This window comes from Melanotaenia boesemani, chromosome 7, assembly GCF_017639745.1.
Source record: "Melanotaenia boesemani isolate fMelBoe1 chromosome 7, fMelBoe1.pri, whole genome shotgun sequence".
NCBI classification, from domain to species: domain Eukaryota; kingdom Metazoa; phylum Chordata; class Actinopteri; order Atheriniformes; family Melanotaeniidae; genus Melanotaenia; species Melanotaenia boesemani.
In genome coordinates, this window is record NC_055688.1 from 26,029,777 (window position 1) to 26,056,921 (window position 27,145).

At 38.3% G+C, this 27,145-nt stretch overlaps 1 protein-coding gene across 4 annotated transcripts in view; it reads left to right on the forward strand.

The window, feature by feature from the left end:
• spock1 (SPARC (osteonectin), cwcv and kazal like domains proteoglycan 1) overlaps positions 1-27,145 on the forward strand; it is a 104,685-nt gene that overhangs the window by 75,480 nt on the left and 2,060 nt on the right. For all 4 annotated transcript variants that reach the window (XM_041991174.1, XM_041991177.1, XM_041991175.1 and 1 more), the window contains 6 exons: positions 4,799-4,931; positions 10,301-10,421; positions 20,972-21,091; positions 21,400-21,621; positions 23,483-23,545; positions 24,184-24,321. In XM_041991174.1, coding sequence (XP_041847108.1) covers positions 4,799-4,931; positions 10,301-10,421; positions 20,972-21,091; positions 21,400-21,621; positions 23,483-23,545; positions 24,184-24,321 — 797 coding nt within the window. The remainder of the gene's footprint in view (positions 1-4,798; positions 4,932-10,300; positions 10,422-20,971; positions 21,092-21,399; positions 21,622-23,482; positions 23,546-24,183; positions 24,322-27,145) is intronic.

Below are 27,145 nucleotides of genomic sequence, written 5' to 3' on the forward strand. Positions count from 1 at the left end.
TTGGTATTATTATTGCTATGTCACAGTGCTGAACAGAATCCACCAAAGACCACTTTATCCTCCAAACAAGCTCCATATATGAGGCCAAAGTTGTTCATCCTCCTCAGATTTAGCAACACAGACAGCTGCCTCTGACAGTTTCCATGCAGGTGTGTTTCATTCCCTGTTCACTAAATGTGAGGAGTTTGTTTGTGCTGCTATGCAGCCATAGTTTGTGTGCTGTGGAGATGTGACTGCGAAGCTACATTTGATTGGTGAAAACTTGGCAAGCACAATAATCCTGTTAAAAGGTGTGTCTGAGAAAAATGAACTGGCCGCACTAACACTAAAGTTTGATGTCAAGTAGAGGGCCACAGCCGGGGTTGGTGGCTGGGGGAAGTAGGGTCAGAGTGTGCATTAGTGTGTGTCTGTTAATGTGGGTGTCTGCTTGTGACTGAATTGTGCATCAGGGTGGGAGCTGGCCCGCATGGGTGGCTGTCCAGGGGGATTTGGTCCTCCTGGGCATTGTGGGGGCTTCTTCCTTGAGGGGGTGGATGGGCTCCTGGGTCCTGCGCTCTGTCTGTCTCTGGGGGGCCTGCGCCTTTCGTGGTCGGTGGTGGCTGTCCCTGGCTTCCTGGGGCCAATGCTCCGTGGCCTTGGGCCGCTCTGGCTGGGGCCATCCTCTGGGAGAATTCGTGGTCATCCTGGTGGTGGGCTGGCTGCGATATGTGCCCTTTGGGGGGGGGGGGGGGGGATGGTCACCTGAGTCCCAAGCCTCGGATCCTTGTGGTGGCCCGGTCGCATTTGCACAATCACTGATCACTATTCTTTCCTGTTATTTACTGATCTGCATGCTGAGACAGTCACTGTGTCGTGTTGTGGGTTTAATCACCACAACTACAGTTATGTTAATGTTTGTGTTGCTGATGTTTCTGTTGTTGTGACAGATTTTTTGTTTTTTTTTTACAGCTTGTCTATCTTTTCTATAGGTGCCTCTGATGATTGTCACTTTTGTTTTCTTACAGATGTTGCAGGTGTTTTTGTTGTTTGTTTCCTTACAGGTGTAGCAGCTGGTTGTCTGTTTTTTTCTGCAAAAATTGGACAGCTGTTGTAGTTACCTTATATCTGATATATTCTTATCTTTTTTCTTTCTTTTTGGCATACAAACACTAAATCAGGGGGGCTGCAACCTGCAGCTCCAGAGCCACAAGTAGCTCTCTAAATCTTCCACAATAACTCTTACTACATAGCTTAAAATGCCAAAGAACTAAATGTTTTTAAATATAGATATAATAAGAAATGCAGTTTTTTTTAGCATTTTTTTTCTTTTTTGTGGAATAATTGCAATGAATTTCAACAACATAATAACACTAAAAGTACCAGTACTATTTTTTTGTCATTAGGTTGGAAACTATGGGCTTATTTTTCACAATTTTCTACAAATATTTACATCCAATAGAAGAAAGTCTGTCTATCCTCTTTTTGCAAACGTTTAATGTTTTTTTGTATTTTAATATCTAAAAGTAGAAATAAAAATGTGGTTCTTCAATAATGACAACAGATTTCCTATACTTGATATAGTAGATAGAGTTAAACATCTGGTTTAACGGGTGTAACATCTGGTCTGTAAATGTCACTATAAACATGTGTGGTATCCACAGAAATTCCAAAATGTCAGCTAACAGTTCAGTAAAACCATTTCTGTGACCAAAAAACACAGTTAAGTCAACAAACAATTAAAAGACCAGGTACAGAAAGTCCGAAAAAATATGTAAACACAAATTATGGCTCCCTGTGTCCACCCGATGGCATGACCACAGACAAATGACACATCAACTGAAAGCTCACATCTCATAGATTCCACATCTGTAAGTTTCATCTCGCTATGACAGAGGTGCTCTCCTCCAGTGTGTGGCACCCTAGGTGGCCTATGCCAAGGGCCAGCTCTGAGTATCCAGTCTGGACTGAGGACCAGCATATTCATTACTTAAAATCTTTTGCTACAGAGCCATTCTACTGTAGTGCATGAGGGGTGTGTTTTAGTATTGTATTGCTGAAATAAGCAAGGCCTTCCCTGAAAAGGTATAATCATATGTTGATCTGTTCATCCACAATGAGAAGACTCTCATGTCATGGGCACCATTACATTCACAGAATCTGGTTTGCGATCTGTGTTCTGGTAACAAGTAAGATGGCACGTGTCCTCTTCAGCCTAGAAAATATTGATTCAACAGATTTATCATCTTTTTTGTCTGTGTTTTCTCCTTTAGTTTCTTTGTCTTGGGTTTAATTGATTTCCTCAAGTCACTTCCCACGGATCTTTGTTTTAATAATTTTTTGTTGTTGTTGCATTAATTACAAGTTCTATTGTTTCTTAAAGTGTCTTATTATTCACTTAAAATCTATATTTATCAATAGCATAAGTGAGTTAATTATTTATATACTGTATATAGCTGCAGGGTCAATATCCTCCAGAAGGCAAATACAAATTGTTCTTTACTGACATTTGCAATACAGGTACAATACAGCTGGTGTGTACCCTGTTGCAGCATGCTTTGTTTATCTAGATATGTTTTACTGCTTGAAGGTGCCTATACAAACTCTGGTATTATGTTTGCATTTTACCTAAATCCATAAGCAAATTCATTTTTTACATTGCAAAGCAGCTGTCAACACAGAAATCCCAAGCAGCGTTTCTTATTGAAATAGAACTGCATTGCTGCGTTGTATGATAATGTTAAGCTGCAGGTCAGACTAGCTACATTAGCAGCAAGGTTTAATTTTGAAATCCATTATGGAGGTCCACAGTGTTAATTTGTGTGTATCTCTGTCCTGCTATGAGGAAGTACTAGTACTGTCAAATCAGAAACTTTCTGAATGAGAGCTCCATTTAAACTCACTGCAGGGTGCACAAGCATAGGTATATGAGAGAGAGAGGATGATTTTTTTTGTTGTTGTTGTTCATGTTTGAGGTGAACATATGTATTGATCCTCTTCTGTCTCTTTTTCTACTTAGATGTTCCTCAAAAAGAATATTTGTCATACATGCTGTGTTGTATTTCGCAAATCCCATCAGTCACATTCATGGTGGGATTTTACTACAGGAAAAGAATGAAGGAAGTTATTTTATTTATTTTACCAGGGACTAAGATGGCATGACAGAGAGACCGATAAACAACTACATAAAATAAAGAAACAATTCTTTGTTATTTGTGACTCAAACTGTGAATGTTGACATACGCCAACACCTGAGCATGTAAAGCCAGTGACTAGGCAGGCACATCAGTTGGCAGTGTTGTGTTGTTTCTGTGGAAACACAGACAGTAAAAGAAGTATGAAACATGAGACAGTCTGTTTATGCATATGTGTTTATTAAATGCATTGTTGTTACAGTACACTGTGACATATAAAAAATAATCAGTCACATGCTGCATATACAGTAGGGCCAATGGTAACTACTTAGAGCAGGAAAGAAAGACCATGCTATCACTCTGTATTTAATCTTCATCTGCGTTATCAAGCATGCTTGTCTTTGTACATTTATCCTTACTTATTACTTATGTCTATGGGCTCTGGATCCTAACCAAAGTCATAGACTCAAAGAGGCCTTGTAGTCTTGAGCAAAGCAGATAAGAGCATGAACTTAAGTATTGAGTCAACAAAGTTTTTTTTTTTAATCTCTTACTTATCATTTGAAATTTCCCCACTTTTTACATAAAACCTACACTGGTGAGACAATGACATCATGTTATTTTGCGTTTTACAATGCATGTAATGCAGCAAACTAAAATAGGCTTACTTCCTATTCTATTCTATTCTATTCTATTCTACAGCCATTTGGCAGACGCTTTTCTCCAAAGTGACTGACATTTTAAATTAAGAACCACACAAGCAAGCATTCAAACAAGATGGGACATCATAATTAAGTGGTAGTCAGACTGCTGTGAGTCCAGTTGGACTCTGTACTTTGATACACTGACTTTGAATTAAAATGAATAATTTTTTTTAACTTTTAGTGCATATCGGCCTAAAGAACTGTGTGACATTGAAAAAGCCAATACAAGATAGTATAGTAACTATCAGCAGCCCTGATTTCTAAAGCTCTGCATCGACATCAGCCACTGAAAAACCCATAATGGTCAGCCTCAAGATAAATAGTGCCCACTTAGCCTCATTGGTGTTTCTCTGATTGTTTTCTTATCTTTTAACATTTTACAGACTTCAGTACTCTGATGCTTTTGTGCATTTGATGATTCACTGATTCTTGAATCCTGAATGATTTAGCTAATAAGTGCTTACATTAAATTTGCACGTATTTACATAATGTTTGTATGTGGAACCATTATTGAAACTTCCATCCATTATTGTCATCACATTCATTGCGTTGTGAAAAGTCTTTTTGGCTCAAATTCTGTGTCTGCTGATGGATCAGGAGGCAACAGGGTGTTCAGTGAGAGCACTTAGACAGAAATTGCTGTGAGATTTGGATCAAACATAATTACAGTGGTTATTGAAGAGGCCTCCTTGGACCAGTCAGGATCTGCTTCATCTGACCCTGATAACCGGGAACACTAATCTCTTCAGCAGAGTACTGATTCTGCTAGTTTGGATACTTTTAGTGCCTGTAAAGTTATTACAGCAATTTCCCCTGCACACATAAATGTATTGTGCAGGATACTGTGCTACAAAGATTTTGCCCACTGGCATCTGTAATATTTTTGTCTTACTTTTCGTGTACATGCAGGTGACATTGTCTTTGCTGTAATGACAGGGATTCAGATTAATGACCCCCTAAAACATTTATTTTTCTCTGTGCTAGTGTGAAAGCCAGAAAAGAAGGCGTTGGCCACAAGCAGAGGCTTGAACCAGGAGCCCATGGGAAATGTAGGCTTTGCTCAGCACTTCAGTCAACTCCTGTATGTGCTTCTGATGGACACACCTACTCCTCCAAGGTGAGTTATTAATTTACATTTCACTGTTCTCATTTAGGTGTGTTATTTTTATATAATTTCCATTAAACACCATAAAATCGAGGGCAAAACAAGGGGGTAAATATCGTTTGTTTGTTTTTTCTTTTCTTTAAATATATTTACATTTTCTAGATTTGTTGGATGTTTTATTTTTTTTCTCCTGTCTTGTGTTTCTGCTGCTTCGGTTCTTCTTTCCAGTTCTCTTCTTTCCATTTGTTTCATTCCAGTGTTTATTCCTCCATGCTGATTTTAGCAGAACTTCTCCTGTACTCTGTTGGGCAAATGACCGACAACAGAGAAATCCCTCTGAAGTTTTTAGCTTAAAAAAATATCTTTAAAAAATGCTCTCAAGCCTCCCATCTTCTCATCTGAGTCTCATTTCTAACCTCCAGTTCTTGCTCATCATCTCCACTGGGGCAACATAAAACTGCACATAAATTCAACGTTTCATCAAAGAGAAAAGTCAAGGTTTAACCTTTGTGGTTGGTCAAGAAGGCAATGAGCAAAAAGAGATTAAGCAGAAGTGTGTAAGAATACATAGCAGGTGGCACTCATAAAGAGTATGTGTGTGTATGTATATATATATATATATATATATATATATATATATATATATATATATATATATATATATATATATATATATATATATATATATATATATATATATAGGTGAAGCTAAACCCTGTTTTATTATTGACATCTACTTTCATATCATTGTATTGCCCTTGTGTTGTGTTTGTTTGTCTGGCAAAGGGTGAAATAATTAAAAAAAAATGGGCAGTATTGGACCTTTGCTGAGTCATATTTAGCTGAATCAAAGTCATACTGGGACTGGAAAAAGATCATGACATAGTGAGCTGCCATCACTTGTTCAGACTTCAATAAAGCGTTTTAACTGGTTTTGTCTTTTCTTTGGTGAGAAACTTTTTTAACTTTAAGACATAATATATGTTGCTCATTTCAGCATTTTCTGTGTATAAAATTTGACCAGTTAGTGCTGAGTACTTGTTGGATGGTACTGTATTTGCGGCTCAAGCAAGTTATGAGAAGCACAAGCTCAACGTGGAATCAAGTTTGTGTGTTTTCTTCTGGTTACTAAAATGGCAAATGTGACAAGTTATGTTTATGACTGTGAAGGCATGAAATCAGATTCTGTAACCTCTAATGCCTTACCCAATTAAGTTAAGCTACAACAGAAGTGGATTATTTGGAGACATACTGTTTCCCTATAAAACATTTTAAAAAAAAGAGAGCGAGAGAGAGAGTACGTGGGACTGCATTCTGCCTTTGTTCATGCGGATGAGCTTGGTTTCCCCCCTAAACTGAGAATAAATGTCTGTTCTAACCATTCCTCTGAGCATGAGCCAGAAAGTTGGGAGACAAGTTAGTTTCCTTTCATGTGATCTACCAAAATTGACTTCTACATTCATAATGTAGCACCAAACGAAAGCATTGTAAGAGCTGCTGCTTTCACATGTTTATGTTTTTTTGTTTTTGTTTTTTTTCCACATAGTGGGCAGTAGTTGCTAGTATTCTTCATTTCTAGCGGCACACTGCCAGAGTTCCCATGTCTGGCTGACCGGAGGAAAGTGATGCAGAGTGGTGTATTCTCTTAGGAGAGACCTCTCTCTCTCCAACAGCTGGGTTTGCCATTAAACATGTAGAGAAGACTTAAACTATTCAGCCATGTATCTGGGAGGCACAGCGAGTATAAGAGGGCATGTTTTCTCTCTGTCCCTCTTGTTGGCAGTGCCACTGGAGAAGAAGACTCCAGCAGCCCTGCCAGTAGCTGACGGCAAAATGTTCATATTTCGAGGTTGTGTAAGCCATCATACCAGGAAGACACATTGTGTCTGTGGCCACATAGCTGAAAAAAATACTCTGAAACAGACTTTTATTTTGGGTGCTGACTGTTCTCCGAGAGCAAGGTGGCTGTGCCTGAGAGCAGCTCCTGTGTTGCCATGTGTCTGATTACTTGTCACTCCTGTGCAAAAAGTTGATGGCACCTGAGCAGTAAGGCCATGATTCTGGTCCTCAGTGAGTGAGAGTTAGCAGCCCTGATCATTATATTTTTATTTTGCTGCTGTTTGTTCTTGTCAACATGAGCTACCATACTGATTTATGCAAAATCAAAGGAGATTTAGAGGCAAACTTTAGATTGACTTGGAAGGAGCTTATTAGCATATTCGTAGAACCTCAGTCACTAGCAAGTTTTCATTATTTAATACAATTCAAGCCTTAAAGATTTCATGGAGACTTCCCACCTGGATCTTGTGGAAAGAGACAGCATTTTCCTTCTTTCATTGTTAGATGCATTTTTCTGTGACCCACAGTGTGGTAGGCCAGGGGCGGAGGCACAGTCGTGATCATGATTTGAAAATAGGCTTAACACAGGAAATAAATAGTATTCTCAGGAATGAGATTGTTCAAATGAATTTATTGTCTCAAATACTGTTCAGACCTTCTTCTGCATGACACAGCATAATTTTCATTTGGCAAAAGTAAAATAAACAGCAAAGCAAGGTGTTTAAAAAACATGTCCCTATAACATTTATTGACAAACAACCAAGATGATGACAGCTGACAAAACCAACTCAAGGATTCAAAACAGTCCACATTATATTATAATAGTTACAGCCGAATGGTGAACCCTCTCTCATACCCAGACCTCCTCAGACTTACTTTCTGACTTTTGTTTCTGTCACCCTCCAATCCAGACGTATGACACAAATTGAAAATAATTCAGCTCCTTGTGTTTGAAGAAATTGAGACTTAGGCCATTTTAACAACCTGCCTGACTGAGACTGAAAATGAGCTGAGGAGGAGTAGTGATGAAATAAGAATGGGAACAAAAGGAGGAAGAGGACGGGGAAGTTCCTCTGTTCTCTGTGGTAATTTAGTTGGGAGAGGTTCGGTTAGCTAGTGGAGTGATGGGTCCCTGTGGTCCAACTTAAACTCTGCTCAGCAGTGAGCTGCTGGTCTCAAGCTTATTCATGTTTTATTATTACATTACATGCCCCCTACATCATAACCACACACACAGTCTCACACACACTCAATATCCTATTAAGAGGACACTGCTCTTATCTCCTGAGAGTCTCCGGCCCACTAAGTTAAATCCATTACTTCCCTCTTCTTAAACCCTCTTTTCTCCTTTCCCCTTCTTCCTGCCCTCTTCTCTTCTATCCCCTTTTCTCCCATTTTTAGTCGACCAAGTCAGGTGTTAAAATACTGTTTCATCAAAACCACATTAACCCCTGGAGAAAGACAAACATAAAGATTCATGGGGCTTCTCTGTGTGCTGACAGTGACTAGAGGAGGTCATATATTTCCTTGACTTTCTCTCTTTCTCTCTCCCCAGACAGCTAATTCAATATGTTGTGAACAGAGGAGAGCACTGCTCCTTTGTCAACAAATTTCATTAAGCAACATTAGCGGCGCTATCAAAAAGGTGGCGAGGAGGAAATGATGGATTTGAATTCGAATGTGGGAAATGAGAGTTCTTGCAGGATGAGGCTGTGTAAGGCAGGATATGCTCACGGATGTTTATGCGCAGTCATGGTCTCACGCTGACTAAACCAGTCGTCATCATCTTGCAAACTGAATTTACATAACTCATTTCAGTTTCCATTATTCCTCCTGGAAGGGTCTTGTAATTGGATTTTGTTTTTTTCCTTCAACTAGTCCAAACAATTTCTTACCCCTCACTTACCTGAAATAAGATTTATAATGTTAAATTTCATTCAGATGTAGCCCATCTAATGTTATTTTTTCCACTAGGTTTGTACTGCAGTGATGAATAGGTCACTGGGCATCTTTGTGTGCCTGCATGACTTTTTAATAGTCAAATGGGTTAATCAAAAACCAGTCTCTTGTCATGAAATGCCCCCCTTAATCATTTCAGCTCAGAGAGTTCAGTTTCTGAGTTTTGTTACTTCCTGTCAATGAGCAGTCCAAAATTAGATTTTTTTTTCTCTTGTCTGTTATTTATTTAACAAGCAAAAAGGAAATAAAAGTACTTTTTCACTTTGTGGAGTTGAATGTTGGAGCTTCAGTGTAAATGTGCAGGGAATTGTATTGAATGGAAGAATACTTAACTAAATCATATAATATTTCAGCATAAAGAAGCAATAGCAGGGATAACAGTGACATATATTCTACTGTGTAAAGCAGAAAAGTTTCAATATGCTCAATGAACATTTCTTGAATGGGTGCACATCCGTCGTTTTTGGCATTTTGAGTCATTTGAATCCTGAATCTAGTCAAATATTTCACTCACACGGGCACACTGGGATTACCCTTTGAAAGGGTTTTTACAGTGAAGAGAGAAACACCAGTTTCCTGGAGGCTCACTTCATGTTTTCTTGATTTCTTTTATGTAGGAGAATCAGTAGATGATTTTTACAAATTTTAGTTTAATAATTTCACTTTCTTTATGACAAAATCATATCAGTTAAAAGATATTACTCAAAGTACAGTCATTTATATAAATATTAAATCCTAAGTCTTTTAGGTATCCTGCATAATTGCAAGCTGCAACAGACTAAATCTTCCATCACTTTTACCATGACTGTGTCTCCTGCCTTTATGGAAGGTGCTTGTATGGAAGGCATGACTACTGTATGGCAACAGGAAGCTAAAAAGGCAAACAAAATGAAGCATAGCTAAAATTAGAAACATGCTTTCTTCTACTAAATAAAAGAAGTAAATACAGATGTCTGAAATATGCCTTGATTCTTGTTTTCCTTTGCAAAGTGGCTTCTCGTTTATGTTCAGCCAGTTCTGACAAACAAAGAGTTTGGAGCGAAGAATTGTGAGAAATAGAAAGAGGGACCTTTTTTAGAAAGGAAATAAATGTCAAAAGATTTAATTTAATTTTATTTTATTTTTGTTATTTTTTTTATTTAATCTTTTTTTTTCCAATACCTCGGGTTGGTTTACTCCAATTATTAAAACAAATATTTGTCCTTGATATTTATTTATCAAGGACAAATGAGGAGGGTTAGGGAGGATAAGGAATTTGTGGGAGAGAGTTGGGTATTCTATTATACCATTATGATGCATCCTTCTTTTTATCTTTTTTTTTTTTTTTTTTCTTCTAAACAGACCATTTCTTTAGCAGTCCCTTTACAATGATTACCCCACTCCAAACTCACCATTTGTTTGTGGTTTTCAGAAATGTTGTTGCTTTAAACTTGTGACTAACTTGATGGCATTGCCACTTTCTTTTCTTCTTTTTTCCTGTCAGAGAAGACATACAGAAATGCTTATTTACTCCTGCTTAACAGAGAATGTTTAACTTAAACATCTACTGGGGTGTTTTAGTTGTTTTTTCTTTTCTGTTACAGTGTAAGCTGGAGTTCCAGAGCTGCTTATCTGGAAAAACAATCTCCGTTAAATGTGATGGACTGTGCCCCTGCTTGCCTGGTCATGAGCTCATCAAACCACCAACTAATGCAGAGAAAGCTGGTTAGTACTGGATCCCATGTTTAGATAGATTTTGTTATTGTTGTTTGTTTGTTTTTAGAAACACAACTGCATTTCTAAATGTAGTGGTAATATCACTTGTCCTTTAGGCTGTGATATGAATCGCAATAAAATGGACAAAACTGCTGAGCAGTCGACAGGTTTTATTAATGTAAGTTGAGACAAAATTCTGGTCAAATCCAGCAAGTGATCAGACAAATGATGAGCCAGTGCTGGTAGCCAAGCACCTGGCCCCAGGTCTAGTACCAGGTCAGAATCATCTATTCACATTTAGGCTCATGTGGGTTTACACCTCGGCAAATCTAGTCTTTTTCATTTTTTCTTTCCTTATTTTGGATCAAGGTGTCTTCTAAAGGAGTGTAATATAATGTGATACAGTGATAGAAAATTCACAAATTAATAATTTGTAGCTTGAACTGCAGTATCTTCTTTAGCAGCTACAAGTGTATTACTGCAGCTGATTGCTCCGTAGTCTGAATTCTGTTCCTTTAACCGAGCGAAAGAGGTTTGTTATTTGATTAAATCTTTAATAGGTGTACCATGTAAATTCATTGATGGGAAGGAGGAAAGTGAGAATCACATACAGCAGGAAGGATGGGGAGATTGGGAAGATTATCTGTATTTAAGTCACTTTCAAATGGAGAAACCCACCACTGTAACACACAGAAAACCTCTTTTACTGGTAATCCTTCAAACTCTCTGGTAATTCTTACCGTTTCCATTTCTTTCCCGTCATCTCTTTCCTTACTCATGTTATTTTCTTCCAATGCCATCGCCCCCACCCATACTGTGACAGCTGCAGGGATAGTGATGGAGTGTATGTGTGTGTCTTATTGTTTGTCATGAAAATAGGATTTCTGCAGATGGATGGGGGGATTCTGGTGGAGAAATGCAATCTAAAGGAAAGCAGCACATGAAAGGATGGATTGTTATTGTTACAGGATTTCTCTGTCTCAAACAGGGAAGTGGAGGGATGGTTTCACAGTGTGTCCGTCGTGAATCTGTTTTTCTGTCTGTCTGCATTCTATTCTAATGACTGTCTGGTCAGGAGGTGATGCCAAGGTTCATCAGCAGTGCTTAATCCAAATGGAAAGTGTCTGCTAATTAATGGGAGCTCTCTCTTCACCTTATACTCTTTCACATTAGTTTAAGCCTGGATGAAGTCTGAGAGTGGTGTTTTACCAAGTGGCCTCTTTTCCAAATCACTCACACACACACACACACACACACACACACACACAAATATGCACATAAACACACAAAGGTGCATGTACTTAGTATAAGCTATAATTATTTGGTTTGCTGAAAGCTTTTCTCTGAGAACAAACAGTTCTGATGAGTTTGTGTGAATAGGAGGAAAATTGAATTTCTGCATCTTGAGCAAGGTTATATATTTATTTTTTTTATAATTATCATTATTATTATTTTTATGTATTTATTTATTTATTTACAGTTTATTTTACAGTTTACACCTGAGTTGACTATTTTCCTTTTTCCCCATACAGCTCTCTCTCTCTCTCTTTCTGGATTTTTTCTCTTCACGAGCATCTCAATTCACTACAGTTGTCCTACCCATTAAAAAGCAGGTCCAAAAGTTTTTATGCTCATCGCTAACAGAGATGAGTCAAGTGTTTGTCAGATCTTCTTCCTGATAAAATCTCTCAGATCAGCAGTGCAAAATGTTAAACAGATGGGGATGGCATTGAGGGAGTAAAGGAAAACTGTGGATGTGTTGTGTCATGTGTCATATCGAGTTTGTGTGGTAACACTCAGGAGAGTACAGTAGCTTGCTAAGTCCCATTACCTCTTTGTGTTTACCGTTAGCCACAGCACCAAACAGGATATAAACAATCATGCAACCATTAACTTGTCACTGTTTTTAGTTTCCTTTGTAATTGGTGGCTTTTTGGTATTTTCTTTTAATTCTGTCTGTCTTTATTGTAACTGTTTTTCAATTGTGATTGTCTCCTGCTTGTGGGTTTTGCAGGTGCTTTTCATGGCCAGGATTCCCTTGATTCCCTTACTCCCTTTCCTCCTTTGCTTCTTAAGATGCTAGAAGAATGACAGCTTCATTGGCAAATACTTAAGCTCTTGTGTACTAATTTAGACCAATAAGTGTGTAATAGTAGTCATTTAAATGAAATATCCCCTAAATATAGATCCTCGATTCACTTTGGATGTACTGCAATATCATTGTGTACTGCACAAAGAAAGGAAGTGATCCAAGGACACCATTAACCATGCTGAGGGGCATTCATGCTATCCCACACATGGGACTCTCTCCTGCAGAGACCACCAAGCGACAGGAGGCGTGACCACACGGTCAAAAATCTGTCAAATTGCCAGGCTGGTCGTGTCTCCAGGACACCACCAGCTGATAAAGACACGTCACATGTCGCATGACATTAACTGTAGAAGGCTGAAGTTTTAATTAACAACAAAGTTACAGTTACAGCTCTTCAAAGACTGTTTGTCTGATCAAAGAGAGACTCTTACACGCATAATATTACAATATTTTAAAGAAAAGAATAGCAACATTGAAAGTTCATGATGTAGGGGAGCTCTATTTGAAAAGGAAAGTCAAGATATTTAATGAACTGTATGTGTGGAAACGCTGCTTTGTAGAGGATAGATGACTTGTCGTGGTATAATAAGCTGGCCAGGCAGAGCTAAACTAATTAAAGTGGCATTCTTATCCTTACAGCAGTGTAAAATGGCTTTATCAAGGCCAAAGAGCTCACTGAGTCTTTTTATTTAATCAAATCACAAAAACTATTGCCATAATTGCATAAACTTAATTTTCCTATGAAATGAACATATCTCAGACTATTCCAGAGATTTTAATTGCAACAACTACTGAAATCAGTGGCATCGCATCAGAGGAAAACATTAATTCTGCATTCCAGTTCATTATATTCCTACTAAATTATACACTGCTGTCGAGTCGACCAAAAGAAATTTTGCTGCACGTTAGTTAGGGAGGTCTAATTGAAACACCTGTTCTGATTAGCCCTGGGTTCAACATCACACCCTCAGTCACTCACTTGTCTTAATTTAATGGTCTTCCATGAATTTAGATTTTTCACACTCGTTAGTCATTGTCCTCTTGTTTCTGAGGACTGTTTTCTGACAGGTACATTGTTCCAAAACTTTATCATTATACAATAGGAAGAACTGCAGGATTGTTTGCAGAAAATAGTCCACAAGCTGTTATATTTTGGGTTTTTTTTTCCCACTCCATTTTTTCCTGAGCACTTTTTCTCCACCTTAGTGAAAAGGGCAAAGACAGTCTCATTTTGATACCAGGCTGCAAAATGGGTCTGTTACATGGAAGTTCCAAAAAAAGAAACCATGTGCAGACCCTGTAATCGCCTCCTTGCATTCTTATTGTGTAAGATCCTGCCTGTTATTACAGACTGGTATAAAATATTAGTACTGAGGACAGAAGTATATTGTAAATAAGTGAAATTACTTTTTTTAAACGTTTAAAACGAGTGCTTACACTCTCACTCTTCACACACATTTATCAACTTGAATTGAAGTAGCTACATGAAAATAATTATTTATGTGGACAGGATCTGCTGGAGCATTCCTTTAAATATTGTTGACTCGAGGAATTTATAATATCTTCTCTACTTTAACGGATAGTCCAAAGTCCAAAAAGAGAAAATAAATAAAACATGTAAAAGCCTTTCTTTAGAGTTTCGAGTAGTTAGTCACTTCATATCATGACAGCTGCTTTTCAGTTTTTAGAGATTGTTGAAATTTTGTTACCCAGGATTTGGACTGAAAATGTCAGTGATGAAATGTTGTGAATGTTGAATTAAACCAGGCAGATATTTCAGACACAACCCGATGTACAATAGTTGTCACAATTTGTAGGTCAGGTCAGGTTTATTTATAGAGCACATGTCCAACAGGTCAAGTGCTTTACAAACTAACTGCCTTATCATACAGATTTGCATGCCTGAATTATCATTTCCACCAATCTTTAAAAGGATAAACACAAACAGGCTTGAGGCTTGGTTGGTACTCTTCACTATTGTGTGCAGTCGTTTATTCTTATCAGAAATCTCAGCTACTCATGCAGCTGAAAATTTCAGATGCCTTGAACCTTAAACAGCATTTAGATACTTTACACGCCATAAAGCAATGTTACCGATTTGCAGCATCTAATGTGTTTGTGTCGAAAATAAAAAAAATCCCACTGTTAATTTCATCTTGGTTGCTAACTTGTTTAGTTGTAGATGCTCCAGGATACAGTTTATATGAAGTTAAGGAATAATATTATTTTGTATTTGATGAGGCAAAGAGTTTGGCATCACATATTATAATCTCTTGTATTACTAAGCTTTATTTTTCACTGAGCGGTGCAGTCCTGTGAGGTACATGAGTGTTTATTTGTCACATCTCCCCTTCACTTTTTGCTCTCCACTCCTCCGCCTCTATTTGCTTTTCATTTGTTTTCTGTCTCCAGCCCTTCAAATTGCAAGATGTCTGTTCCGCCTCCACTTTTTGTCCTCCTCTGGCTTTGGTGCCCTTTTCTGTATCATTCAGTAGACCGTAAAAAGGATGTATCTCTGCAAACGGAGCTTAACCCTTCTCCTAGTTTTTACACTGGACCCAAATGCAAATCCTCATTCGGTCTGCAGCTGAGATTCAAACGAAAAAGAAAAGGAAAAAGAAACGAGTCATAACTGCAAGTTAAGTGCATATGTTAATAGATCATTTGGATTGTTAGATATCTATTACATCTGCTTGTCTGATTATTAGCAAAGGTTGACATGTTGACATAGATGCGTTGAGATGAAATTTGATCCGTCATCTCCCCTGAGGCAGCGCTGCTGTGATACTGAACATCAACACTTTCTCTTGGAAAACATTGACTCGAGTTGGCATAAAATGATCCAGCAGGTTATCATGTGTAAAGTCTACTGTCACTGTAGACTGAAATAAAAGTGTTTTATTTAACTGTGGAACAAAGACATGGACAGAACAAAGAGCTAACTAAATTAGATTTTTCCTGGCTTTTCTGTCTCATAGCACCAACAGAGAGCACACAGGAGGACAGACTGTGCTCTCCTCGCTTCTGCCTCCACACTTCCTATCCTCTCCTAACACATGCCAATTGTTCAGAGATTTCCTTCAGAGTGCTCATCAGAGTGAGGATTGCCGAGGAATGCCAGTAAAGCATTTTTAGTGCTTCTTATTGAAACTGCTTTTAAATCCTTCCATTAAAAAAGAAAGCAAAAGATATGGATTAGTCAAACAATTTGGTGTTTTCTTTGTTTAACCAGCCAAGTAAGGGGGAAAAGAAACAAATGAATGACTTGAATGATTCAATTAGTCAGTCATATGTGCACTTGAAAAATGTTGTAATTTCCACATGCTGATGGTAAAAAGGCAGCAAAACCTTCACTGATTACTTAATGAACCAAACGTTAATGCCAGAAAAGCACTTCTGTTTACATCTGGTCTCTGTAACTGATTTAATACAGGAAACAGAGGAAATATTTCATTTATCAGTGCAAAGATAGCAAGGAAATAAAGTTTATTGGAGTAATGCAGAAAGCGCACACACATGCTGAATGATATGGGATGTTCCTCCTCTTATCAACCTGTCCATACATTAAAGGCGCAACTCACATACATAAACAAATCAATGAGGTTATGACTAAAAACTACTCAGTTTCAAGGCCTTAATATTATTCATATTGAATAGAGGAAAGTAATGGTTAACACATAAATGCCAGGAAAACTGTTTAGAAACATTTTAATCTACATACTATTTCCTCATTCTACATTTTCTACATTGATGCTTCCTTTGAAGGTGGCGTCAGTAGCAGAGAATTTTGGGCTCCGCTCTCATCGCATCTGTTTTGGATGCAAAAAGTCTTCCTGTTAAGTTGTTACTCTGTGCATTAAAATTTGACTCCATGGCCATCTGTCCACAATATGTAACAGGTTGAGTGTGGGAACAGGTATGATTATTTTTGCTTTCTTGCTTTTTTTTCCAGTTTTAACTATGTCTGCCTGCCTCGCTGTCTGAACACACAGTGTATTACTGATCATTATCTTGGCTAACCTTAACTCACATCCAGTGAGATTGCTTTGGAAAGCTGATAGCTTGAGGCACAGAAAAATCAGACATGCCCTTGTATCTTTTTAATGAATCTGACCTTCTAAATTTCTCATATCTCCCATCTGATTGTTGCAGTTTTTTTTTCTTCTTCTTCTTCCTGCATTACCTTGTTAAGAAGTGTCATTCTGTCTCACCCACCTCTCCCTGTCTGTCTTCCTTTCATCTTGATCTGATCAGGCCAAGCGGCTGAAGTCTCAAGGTGATCACCAGCCACCTTTCCTTTGTTTGGAATTAGAGCCACCCCTTCTCTTTTATCGGACAAACTTATTTAATTCCTTATAAATGATAAAGAAGGCCATTGAGGATTTCAAGGCCTGATGTCTCCTGACTTGTTATAATCAGGAAGTCTGGAGGACACATTTATCTCATATCTTACTCAGCTTGGAGGGATTTGCATCATCTGAAATTGAGGAAATTCACTTTTCTCGCAGTAGTCTGGTGATGCATCCATAAAGACGGACAAGATGTCTGAATAGTAAATAGATTTAGTAATAGTTAAAATTATGGTCAACTACATTTTCTCTTGGTTATCTTGATTGTGATCGAATAAGGGATCCCTGTCACATTTTAGTATTACAAAATTTGACGTTTTTTACTTTAGCTTGTTAAAACAGATTTTTTTTTTTATAATTTACTTTCTTTTATATCTAACAAGCAGGGGAAAGAGTGCATGTACGTACATGTTTGTGATCCACGTCTCCTTATCTTTCACGCCGGGCGGCAGTTTTTCTCTATTGTGTTTTCCACATAAAACTGTTAGTTTAATTCTGCATCAGTCTGTAAAAATCTGATGTCCTGTGGGCTTTAGCTACCTGCTTCTGCTGAACTCAGACATGACAGACTGCAGAATTGAGGAAATGTAAGTGAGAAGGAGAGAAGAAGGATAAGAGGATGATTCCATGCTCTGAATTCCCTGTTTGTTAATTGGCCCACAGCTATGATGTATAGTGAAAAAAATTCTCTGTGTCTGGCTCGCTGGCTGGTTTTCGATCTCCACTTCGTCCTAAATGTAACAGTAAAAGTTTGATGTCAGAGCAGCTTTGATTGGATGGCAAATCTAACATATCAGAGCATCTCTACCTCTGTGCCGGTGTGGACCTGCTGTAACAGCCAAGGAGCAGTTGTTTGCTTTACCTGCATTAATATTTTAGGGTTAGAGAAAATGTTCTTGATGGAATTGAAAAATAGACCTGAAAATTTCTTCATCTTAAGGCTTATGGCTGCTCTGGTTGGTTCTTTCTTAACTTCTTCTTTTTGAGGTGGTTTGAGTATTTGGTAAGGTTGCCCTGCAGACTTCTCTCTCTGGCGAGGTGTGTTAGACATGTCCCACTGGTAAATCTCTAAGCAAACCCAGAAGTTGTGTAGTGATTATATCTCTCAGCTGGCTTGGTTACACTTCACTGCTCCTTTCGGAGGTCACTGGAGTGAGGGAGGTCTGGGATCTCTGCTTGGACTGCACCTTCAACCGAGTCCCAGATAAGCAGTAGAGGATGGATGGATGGATGGATGGATGGATGGATGGATGGATGGATTTTACTGTACTACAGGAGGCTGACTCATTCCCAGTAGCTGGTGGTTACTATGGTGAACTGGTCAGAATTTCACACACCAGTTGGACCTGTTATATTTCATATCACTTCTTGGTTATAGCTTCACAGCATAACATAAAAATAGTGGACCTTTTACAGAAAAGTGTTATTGTGAATACGTATTGCTAAATAATTTATTTGGATTTAACCAAAGTAATGGTGACTGTTCAGCAAGGTCCTTTAATTGAAAACATTAAAAAAACATTTATCTATCCTTTCACCTCAGTGATTAAAGTTTTAAAAAGCAAAGAGTGGACAGCTGCTGTAATTTACAGCAATAAGCAACCATAAGAAAACTACATATTGTGACATTTGAATTTGATATAAATGATGCATATTCAGCATGTTTTAAAACAAGCCTTCAAATACTCAAACTCAACTGTAAAAATTGCATAATAGACCATTTTATTACAGTGATTTGTTTCCATTTGTGTGTGTGTGTGTGTGTGTGTGTGTGTGTGTGTGTGTGTGTGTGTGTGTGTGTGTGTGTGTGTGTGTGTGTGTGTGTGAATGTTTTAAGCTTCTCCTTTCTGACTTAGTGCCCTCCAAAACGGTTCTCAACACAGGCAGTAGCAGTGTTAAATCTGTCTGAAATCATTTCAGTCACACAAAGAACAAAAAAGAAAGAGGAGTCCAGTGAGACTCAAGTGGTTCACTTCGCAAAGTCCAAGAGAATTCACTTTCTTTGCTTTTTTAAAAGTGACAAGAACTTAAAGAGTTCATTTTATATAAAGGTATAAAAAAGGTGGAGAAGGACTTAAATCAGTGCCTGAGGGTGCCAGGAGAAAAGGGAAATGAAGCACTTAAAGCAATTAAGGTGAAAGGAATAAGAGAGTGTTATTCATCAAAGTTGTCTTCTAAGTCCAGGACAGAAACTGGGTTAGGTACAACCAGGTGGGATATGCATTAAGTACTGAATCTCCTAACAGAAAGTTAGAGGAGGAAGAGAAATTGAATATAAAAAATCAAAGAAGAATTCCTCTTAGGCAAAAAAAGGACTTTTCAAATCAGACACATGGAAATGGCAACGAATGGGATCAAAATCAAGATGATGATGATGATGGTAAAGAAGTGAGTGGAGATAAATTACTGTCATAAATAAACATGTAAACCTTCCAGAAGTTTTGGTTTAAAAATATGGAACATGCTACTGACTGAGGTTCTGCTTGTGGGAGAATTCATGTTGGAGGTGAATACAGATCATTTTTGACTGCTGTGTTTTTCCACCTTTGTTCTTCCAGAGTGTGGAAATGAAAAGCACTTTAAAATTATATCTGTTTTGTCTTAAACAATTATAACACACACACGTTCATGTGTGCACAGAATCAGCCACCTTGAAATTCCTGAGGGAGTGTCACACAGATAGCTAGCAAGATAAATGTTATGTTTCCTCTGCTCCAGCTCCAGTGTCCTCCAGCTCCTGGCATCCACTGTTTCATAAAACCAGTCATACACAATCCCAAATTAGGAATTTTGTGTGCATGCATGTTGGTGAATAAACAGAATGGTGCAGGACATGATTTGGAAACAGGAAAGGAGTATGACTCAACAAATAACAAAATCCTGGAATAAGCTCAGCAGAAAAATGTGTGCTTTAAAAGCCTTTCTTTTGCATGTGTGTGTGTGTGTGTGAGAAAGCTTGTATATCAAGCTAGTATTTGTGCAACATGCTCTTGCGTGTGGCTTGCAGAGTCTTCATTCAGCAGTTAGTTGGCTCTGTTCCTGTCTGAATAGACTAAAGACTGATTAATATTTCACCACATTTTGGTAATGTGATTTTTTTCCTCCTTGTAATATGTATGTAGACATTAGTGTTTAGATACTCCAAACTTCTGCATATTCCACAGGAAACTTCCTCTGTTCCATATGGAATTTAACAGCAACACTAACAACCCTCCTTTTGCACTGTACTACAAGTTTAGAGGGTCTGGATTGACAGGCTCAGCGAAAGGTGGAGAATGACTCTTGCCCTTGAGGTACATTTATCAAGTCCTAAAAAGAAACAGAATGAGGAAAAACATGTCAGTCACATGCAGGAGAGAAGGAAAGATGAAGATTGACAGACAGAGACACAGAGGTAGGCTGGAGGAGGCAGAGGTCAGCTCAAAGTGCAGGTAGACTTTGTCAGCTCAACAATACTGAGGAAGTGATGGTTTTCTTGTCTTCTGGTTTGCATTTTTCAAATTAATGAATTATTAAATACATTGTTCGGCAAGTGATCCATGTGGGTATGAGATAGGGACAACTATCAGTATGCAGAGCAGTTCTTGCAGCTTTCTTTTTTGGCCCCATAGAGTCTGATCGGGCATAAAAAAAAAACCTGCAGATCTGCCTCAAGAAAAGGCAACATTCAAGTGACTTCTTACTGCAAGACATCCATTTACTTTACATTGAATTTCAATTTCAAGTATATTTTTGTCTTTTAATGTTTAGCATCTGACTGAATTTCCCATTTCAATAAAATCATTCATTTAAACGAGAGATGAGAGCTAAATCGTAAATGACAGAAATGACAGCAGACAAGGAAACTCCAACATGTGTATGTATATTTGTGTATGTAGGTGTCAGATAGGGTTCCTATGGCAACTGTTGAGATTGAAGCAGCTGAGTATGTGCAATCGCACACTGTTTGCAAAGGGATAGAAGTGGGATGAGCAAAAACATTTAAAGAAAACAAAGTAACAGAACACAACTTAAAGGAAATGAGAGTTTGATAAGAAGCGAGGATATTTTTTTTCTAACTGATGAAAGCAGCAGATTGACAGTTTCCTCTCTTCTCATTATTTTGTGTTTCTGTGCAGCTTGTAGTGATGCAGACCTCCACAGTCTGGCTGCCAGGCTGAAGGACTGGTTTGGAATTCTCCACCTTGATGCCAACAGAGACCTCAAATCCTCTGACAGCTTTGACTCCACCAACGGACGTGAGTACTACCCCCGCGTGTGTGTGTGTAGATAACCCATTCCTGCTGAACGCACATGCTTCCCAGTCATCATGAGCGCTGGCACTGATGTTGACAGTGACCCGTCTCTGTTCTCTGTAATGTCAACATGTCAGAAAACATCTCAGCTCTTCCAATGACAACATTCACATACACATGCACACACACACACACACATTCAAAAGCCAGTGTGCTACTAAGAAAAAAAAATTGTAACTCACTCAGACACATTCTTGCGTTTCAAAACATTTCTTTTCTGATTTCTCTTCTCTTTCTGTTTTCTCTGCTAGATTTTGATACCAGCATCTTACCTATTTGTAAGGATTCACTGGGCTGGATGTTCAACAAGCTCGACATGAACTTTGACCTCCTGCTGGACCAATCAGAGCTGAGTGCCATCTACTTGGACAAGTATGAGCTGTGCATGAAGCCTCTCTTCAACTCCTGCGACTCCTTCAAGGATGGCAAGCTGTCTAACAATGAGTGGTGCTACTGTTTCCAAAAGCCTGAAGGTTAGGGACCCAAAGGAGGGATCAAGGGTTACAAAACAGTTTTTTTTTTGCTGTTTTTAATAGAGGCAAGATAAGCAATGGAGAGAGGACAGATCTAAGTAATACTGATGAGGGTCTCCTGTAGTAATTTGTTATGTATTGTGTGTTGTGTTTACTAGTTGATATGAAAGCTTAATGACAATGTTCCCAATTGGAACTAAAAGAAAAATTAAGGTCATCTCTCCAGTTTCTTTGTGTCTTTGTCCTCTTTAAATTAGAGATAGTTTCTACTTGGCCTATAATAGTAATACATAAAGCCTAGTGTGCAGCAATCATCCCTTTCTTGTGTAGAGTGAACTCACCTCAATGTTCATCTGACAGATAAGGGTAGCTGAGACTTGATGAACTGCACTGCACACCGTTGACTTGGGGACATCACTCATCAATAACTGATTGGAAAGATCTTCTACCATAAAACCACAAAGCAGTCATTAACTGGAAAATAGCACATCTGCATTGTAAGCAGTAGGACTAATCTTAGACAGCGTGGAATTAAAATCTAAATATTTAGTCAGTTTAATCAGTCATTAAGAGTTACAATTAGTCAGAGAACACTTTTCTTGATTTATTTTATTTATGGCTAAATATTCGGCAGTTAAGATGCATCTGGGAGAGGCACCTGATTATATTCCTTTATTTTAGTTTTTAGGCCTTTTGTGCGTTAAACCCAGTTGAAAGTGGCACTACTGAACTTTGGTAGATTTTCACACTGTGGCATCCTTAATTAAACGTTTATTGGGCATCCGTCTTTAATCCTGTCTCTTCTCTCAGCTGCTTCCAGCTTGTAAATCCAATCAGATCTTGACTCTTATCTAATCTCTTGCTCTATCAGTTTCTGTCTTTTTTTTTTTTTTTTTTTATCTTACTTCCTCCAATAATTTCCTTTTGGGTTTCTTTGCTGAATCAGCCACGGTGCGTATCTAAAAAGGCCAGTGCATTGATATCCAGTTGCTAGCCTGTAAGGTCATAAAACATAGAGCAGCTGTCATATGATGCGCTGAGCTGAAGTGTGTTTTCTCATCCCTGGGACACTGCAGGGCAATGACAAACCCAGCAATGTACAGTTTGAAAACTTATGTAGTATAACTTTAAGTACTTCCATAAAGGATAAGGAGAAAACCTTAAACAGCAATAAAGTAAATGTTGGGGACAAGACTTAATGTTGTACTTGTTACAATAAAAGTAAAAATATTCTATTCTATTTTATGCAACTGGATTTATATTTCAGAATCACTTTTAATTCTAATTCTAATAATATGATAAATTTGTTCTACAAGGTTGGTATTATCTCTGCATCCATGGCTTGACCATGGTGCAAGGAACATGTTATTAAGCTGTTTAAAGCTGATGCAACATACAGTAAGTATACCCTGCTCAGAGGGCACCTTAGGTCTTAATAGCTTAAAACCAGTGATCACCAAAAAGACAAAAAAAAAAGAAAGAAAAACAACACAGATTGTAAAACAGTTAATTACTGCCACATGAGCCATGGTGCAGTGGTAGTGATGTCAAGAGCTGATGGGGAAAACAAGAGTGTGGTGCTTGAAGGTAATTATAGCTTAAGGAAGGTATCAAATTAGATGCAGACAAAGACTGAAAACCTCCTGTGAAATCTTGTAGAGGGACTGTTAAAGAGGACGGATGGAGGAATCTAAAGACGTGGTGGCTAATTTAAGAAATTACTATGCTGTTAGAGGATGGTACCAAGTAACTAGAGTAAAGTGTGGCAAGACTAAAGGACAGATGTTATAGGTTTTGGTTGTTTAGAGGGACAGAAAAAAAAACATTTAATTAACTCATTTTGCACCCTCTCTTGTTGCAGGACTGCCTTGTCAAACTGAGAAAAGCAAGATCCAGAATCAGAGTCGAAGAACGAGTCTAATAGGTCAGTGTGAAGAAGTGACAGCTGTCAGTCACTGTCCCTTTGATACTCTTGGATGATAACACACGTGCTGTAATGAGAAATGTAGTTCTCTCCCACATTTTAAAATGGGACATGGCAACAATATACTTTAAAACAACAGGATAAAGCACATCCAGGCATTTCGTAGATATGTCACCTGTTCCCTGCGGGCAGATTGTGTAGTGTTCCAGCTCAAAGGAAAAGACGCTTGAAAAATGAGCTGCGACTGGGTCAAATGAAGGTAACAGAAAATAGGAGTGTGTGTGTGTGTGTGAGAGAGAGTGCAGATGCTTGTTTGTGTGTTATTGAGAGTGACTGCTTTCCCCTTAAGCTGGATGTATGGTTGTTGTCCTTCAACCTTCACAGCAGTAATTGATTGTTGATCTCCCTCTGTGAATACAGAAGAACTTTGGTTTGCAGCTTCAGGGCATGTGCATGTAACCCCTGCTGAGCAGAGATCAGATTAAATGTTCCATTTTTATCAACATGATGTTTATAACCTTTTATATAATCTTTTATACCCCATTTCCCTTAACCCTCTTTTTTTTCTTTCTTTCTTCTTTCTTCTTCTTTTTTTTTTTTTTTTTTTGTTTCTTTCTCTCTCCTCAATTTGTCTCTAGGTTCTTATATTCCTCGCTGTACTGAGGAGGGCTACTACAAACCAACCCAGTGTCACGGCAGCACAGGCCAGTGTTGGTGCGTGGACAAATATGGCAACGAGATTGCTGGCTCTAGAAAACAAGGCAACCCCAACTGTGGTAAGACTACACCATACCATACCATATTATACCATACCAACTTAATTTCTAAAACACTTTAAAACACCTACAGCTGAAACAGAGTGTTGCATGCAAGTAAAATCAGGATACAGATAAAAATAAAAATCAAACTTAACTAAAATTCAACACAATAAAGCCAATTAAATAAGTTTAATACAAAAGTAAGTCTTGCTGAGGCTGAAAGCCAAAGAATAAAATAGGGTTTTAAGACAAATTTTAAAAAGTGGACAGTGAAGGGCTCTCTCTGAAAGGCTGATTAATCCACAGTCGGGGAGCAACAATGGAGAAGGCCCTTTCCCCACTGACCTTCCTCCTGGACCTCAGTACCTGCAGGAGCAGCTGACCTCAGGGACAGAGAAAGCGAGTAGGGATGCAGACATTCTGTGGATGGTTAAGAAACGAGCTAATTGTGGAAAATAACACACAAAGTGTCTTTTGAATGAAATGATACTTGTAAAATGTCCCCCTTTTTTAATTTTTCCAATGTTCTGGTACCAGTGGCGCCACTCCCACCACGTGCATCACACACTGCACGTAGGGCACCAAGTTCCAGAGGGGGCACCAAAAAAAATCAAGCCCATGATTAATTATAATCACAGCATATCTAAAGTCACAAATTTTACCTCCTTCAGAACGGCAAAGTGTGATTCAGTATTGATGATTTATTAAGAGGAAGATACAGACTGCTGTGGGTTACAACAACGCCAAAACAAACAAACAAACAAGCTCCGCTATTAGCCAAAAGCAGCTGTAACATCAGCCGGTACCAACATTCTCTCCTCTTTCCACACATGATAAAATGAAAAGAACCACCCCCTTAGCTCCAGCCAATCAGAGATGTTAAATGAGACACATCATTCACTGCATTGATGGAGCTTCTGTCATGTTCATTGACACTATGTCAAAGTCACTACTACAGCAACAAAACTAATATATTGATTGCTTATTATTGATTATAATTAACATAGATGATTAAGAGCTTGTCCTACCCAACAGGTGGTCTGTTGTGTTTGATTTTGCCTTAAACTCAAGTTTTCCAGAAAAAGGATCTTAGACTTTACTCTTATCTTTCTTATTATTATCATGGTTATGTTAATTTTATGTTTATTTTATTTCTCTATTAATATTTTTTGGCTTTGAAACATGCACGTCTTTGGACTGTTGGAGGAAGCTGGATTACCTGGATAGAATCCATGCATGCATGGGGAAAAACATGCAAACTCCAGAAAGACCACTGCTCAAACCCAAGCCCAGCCAAAGCTTGAGCCAAAAATCTTCTTCCTATGAGGTCGAAGACTCAAACCAGGAGCTTTTTAAAGTGCATTGTAAATAAAGTTGCAATTGCTGTTGTAGGATCTGAGCTCCTCTGTACCAGAGAAGGAAAATTCAGGAAGGACAGAAAGCTGATTAAAAGCAGCAGAGAACTGAGCAGCATAGGTAGGGTTAAATATCCAACAGCGCCAAACAGGAGCATGAGATCCAACGTATTTCTTTTAAACCAGCATCAAATAAAACAGACGTGATCTGAAAGTCCAGCCACAGTTTACCAAGTTAAACACTGGCAGACCACATGAAAGATCCACAGTGTGTCTGTGCTGCTGTGTGTGGCCAGTTACAGACTGTGCCAAGCTGAAAGAGTTTATGGGGCTTAAAAAGTCCTTTACCAGCAGTTTATCAGGACAACACACATGAGACCACACAGGGCACATTAACACATGCACACCTGTAGCAGAACAACAAAACTGGTAGCGTTTCTCCCACTGGCGCCAATTTATCTCAGTTTCTCATTGTTAGTGTTTCCATGTAGGAGAGCAAATGAACTTCTGTCTTTTCTCTCATTTTCTAATCTCCTACAGATTAGCAAGCGCTTCTCATTAAAACCTAAAATACCAGAGAAACACATAGACCTGGTTTAGTAGATTTTCTTAGCTTTTTTGTTCAGTAAAGCTTCTGTCTTTTTCTTTACTATACTCAGTTAAGAAACACATACAATTAGGCTTGAGTTTTTTTTATATATATGACCCAATTTGCTTCAGATATCATGCAAATGTAGACTTGATAAAACCCTTTTCACCTAGGGAGTCAAGTAGAAATGTTTGTCACGCTTGTCAGCAGACAGCCATGTCTGAAGAAATCTGCCAGAAATATGAATTTGTCGTGCAGACTGAGTTGTACCTTGTGGAAGAGAGTTATCAAAACCTGCCGGCGAATTTTTCATTTAAACTAAAATAGTGAATAATTTGGTAGTTTGACATATCAAAGTCATGCTTCGCAAGGCTGTAGCAGAAATTCAGAGGAAATGACAAAAAAGAAAGTCAAAAGCAGCATTTTGCTGAAAATCAATGACTGAGGAGTTTCACTGTGGGGGAAAAAGGACAATAATTAGCAAGAAAGAATCCAGGTAGACATACTGATTATACTGATTACCAGTTGGTCAACTCACAGGCACAGATTAAAGCTGACTGGAATGTCAGTCTGGTTTAAAGCTAGTAATTGCAGCTTCCAATATTGATGAGGTGTCTGTTTAGCCACACACACACACACACACACACACACACACACACACTTAGAATAGCTGTCTTTTGTTTTTGGTCTAACAAGCTCATCTAACTGCCTGAATGGCCTCAGGCTGAAGCAGCTTGGAGTTTTCCCATTTCCCCCTGCATACAAGGACTGCAACTCACCACTGAATACCTTAAACACAAGACACTAAAATGTACCACTCGACCAGAGAACATTCATACTGAGGTGCAAATGGCCTATTTTTAAATTATCTCTAAAAGATTCCTCCACTTCCAAAACA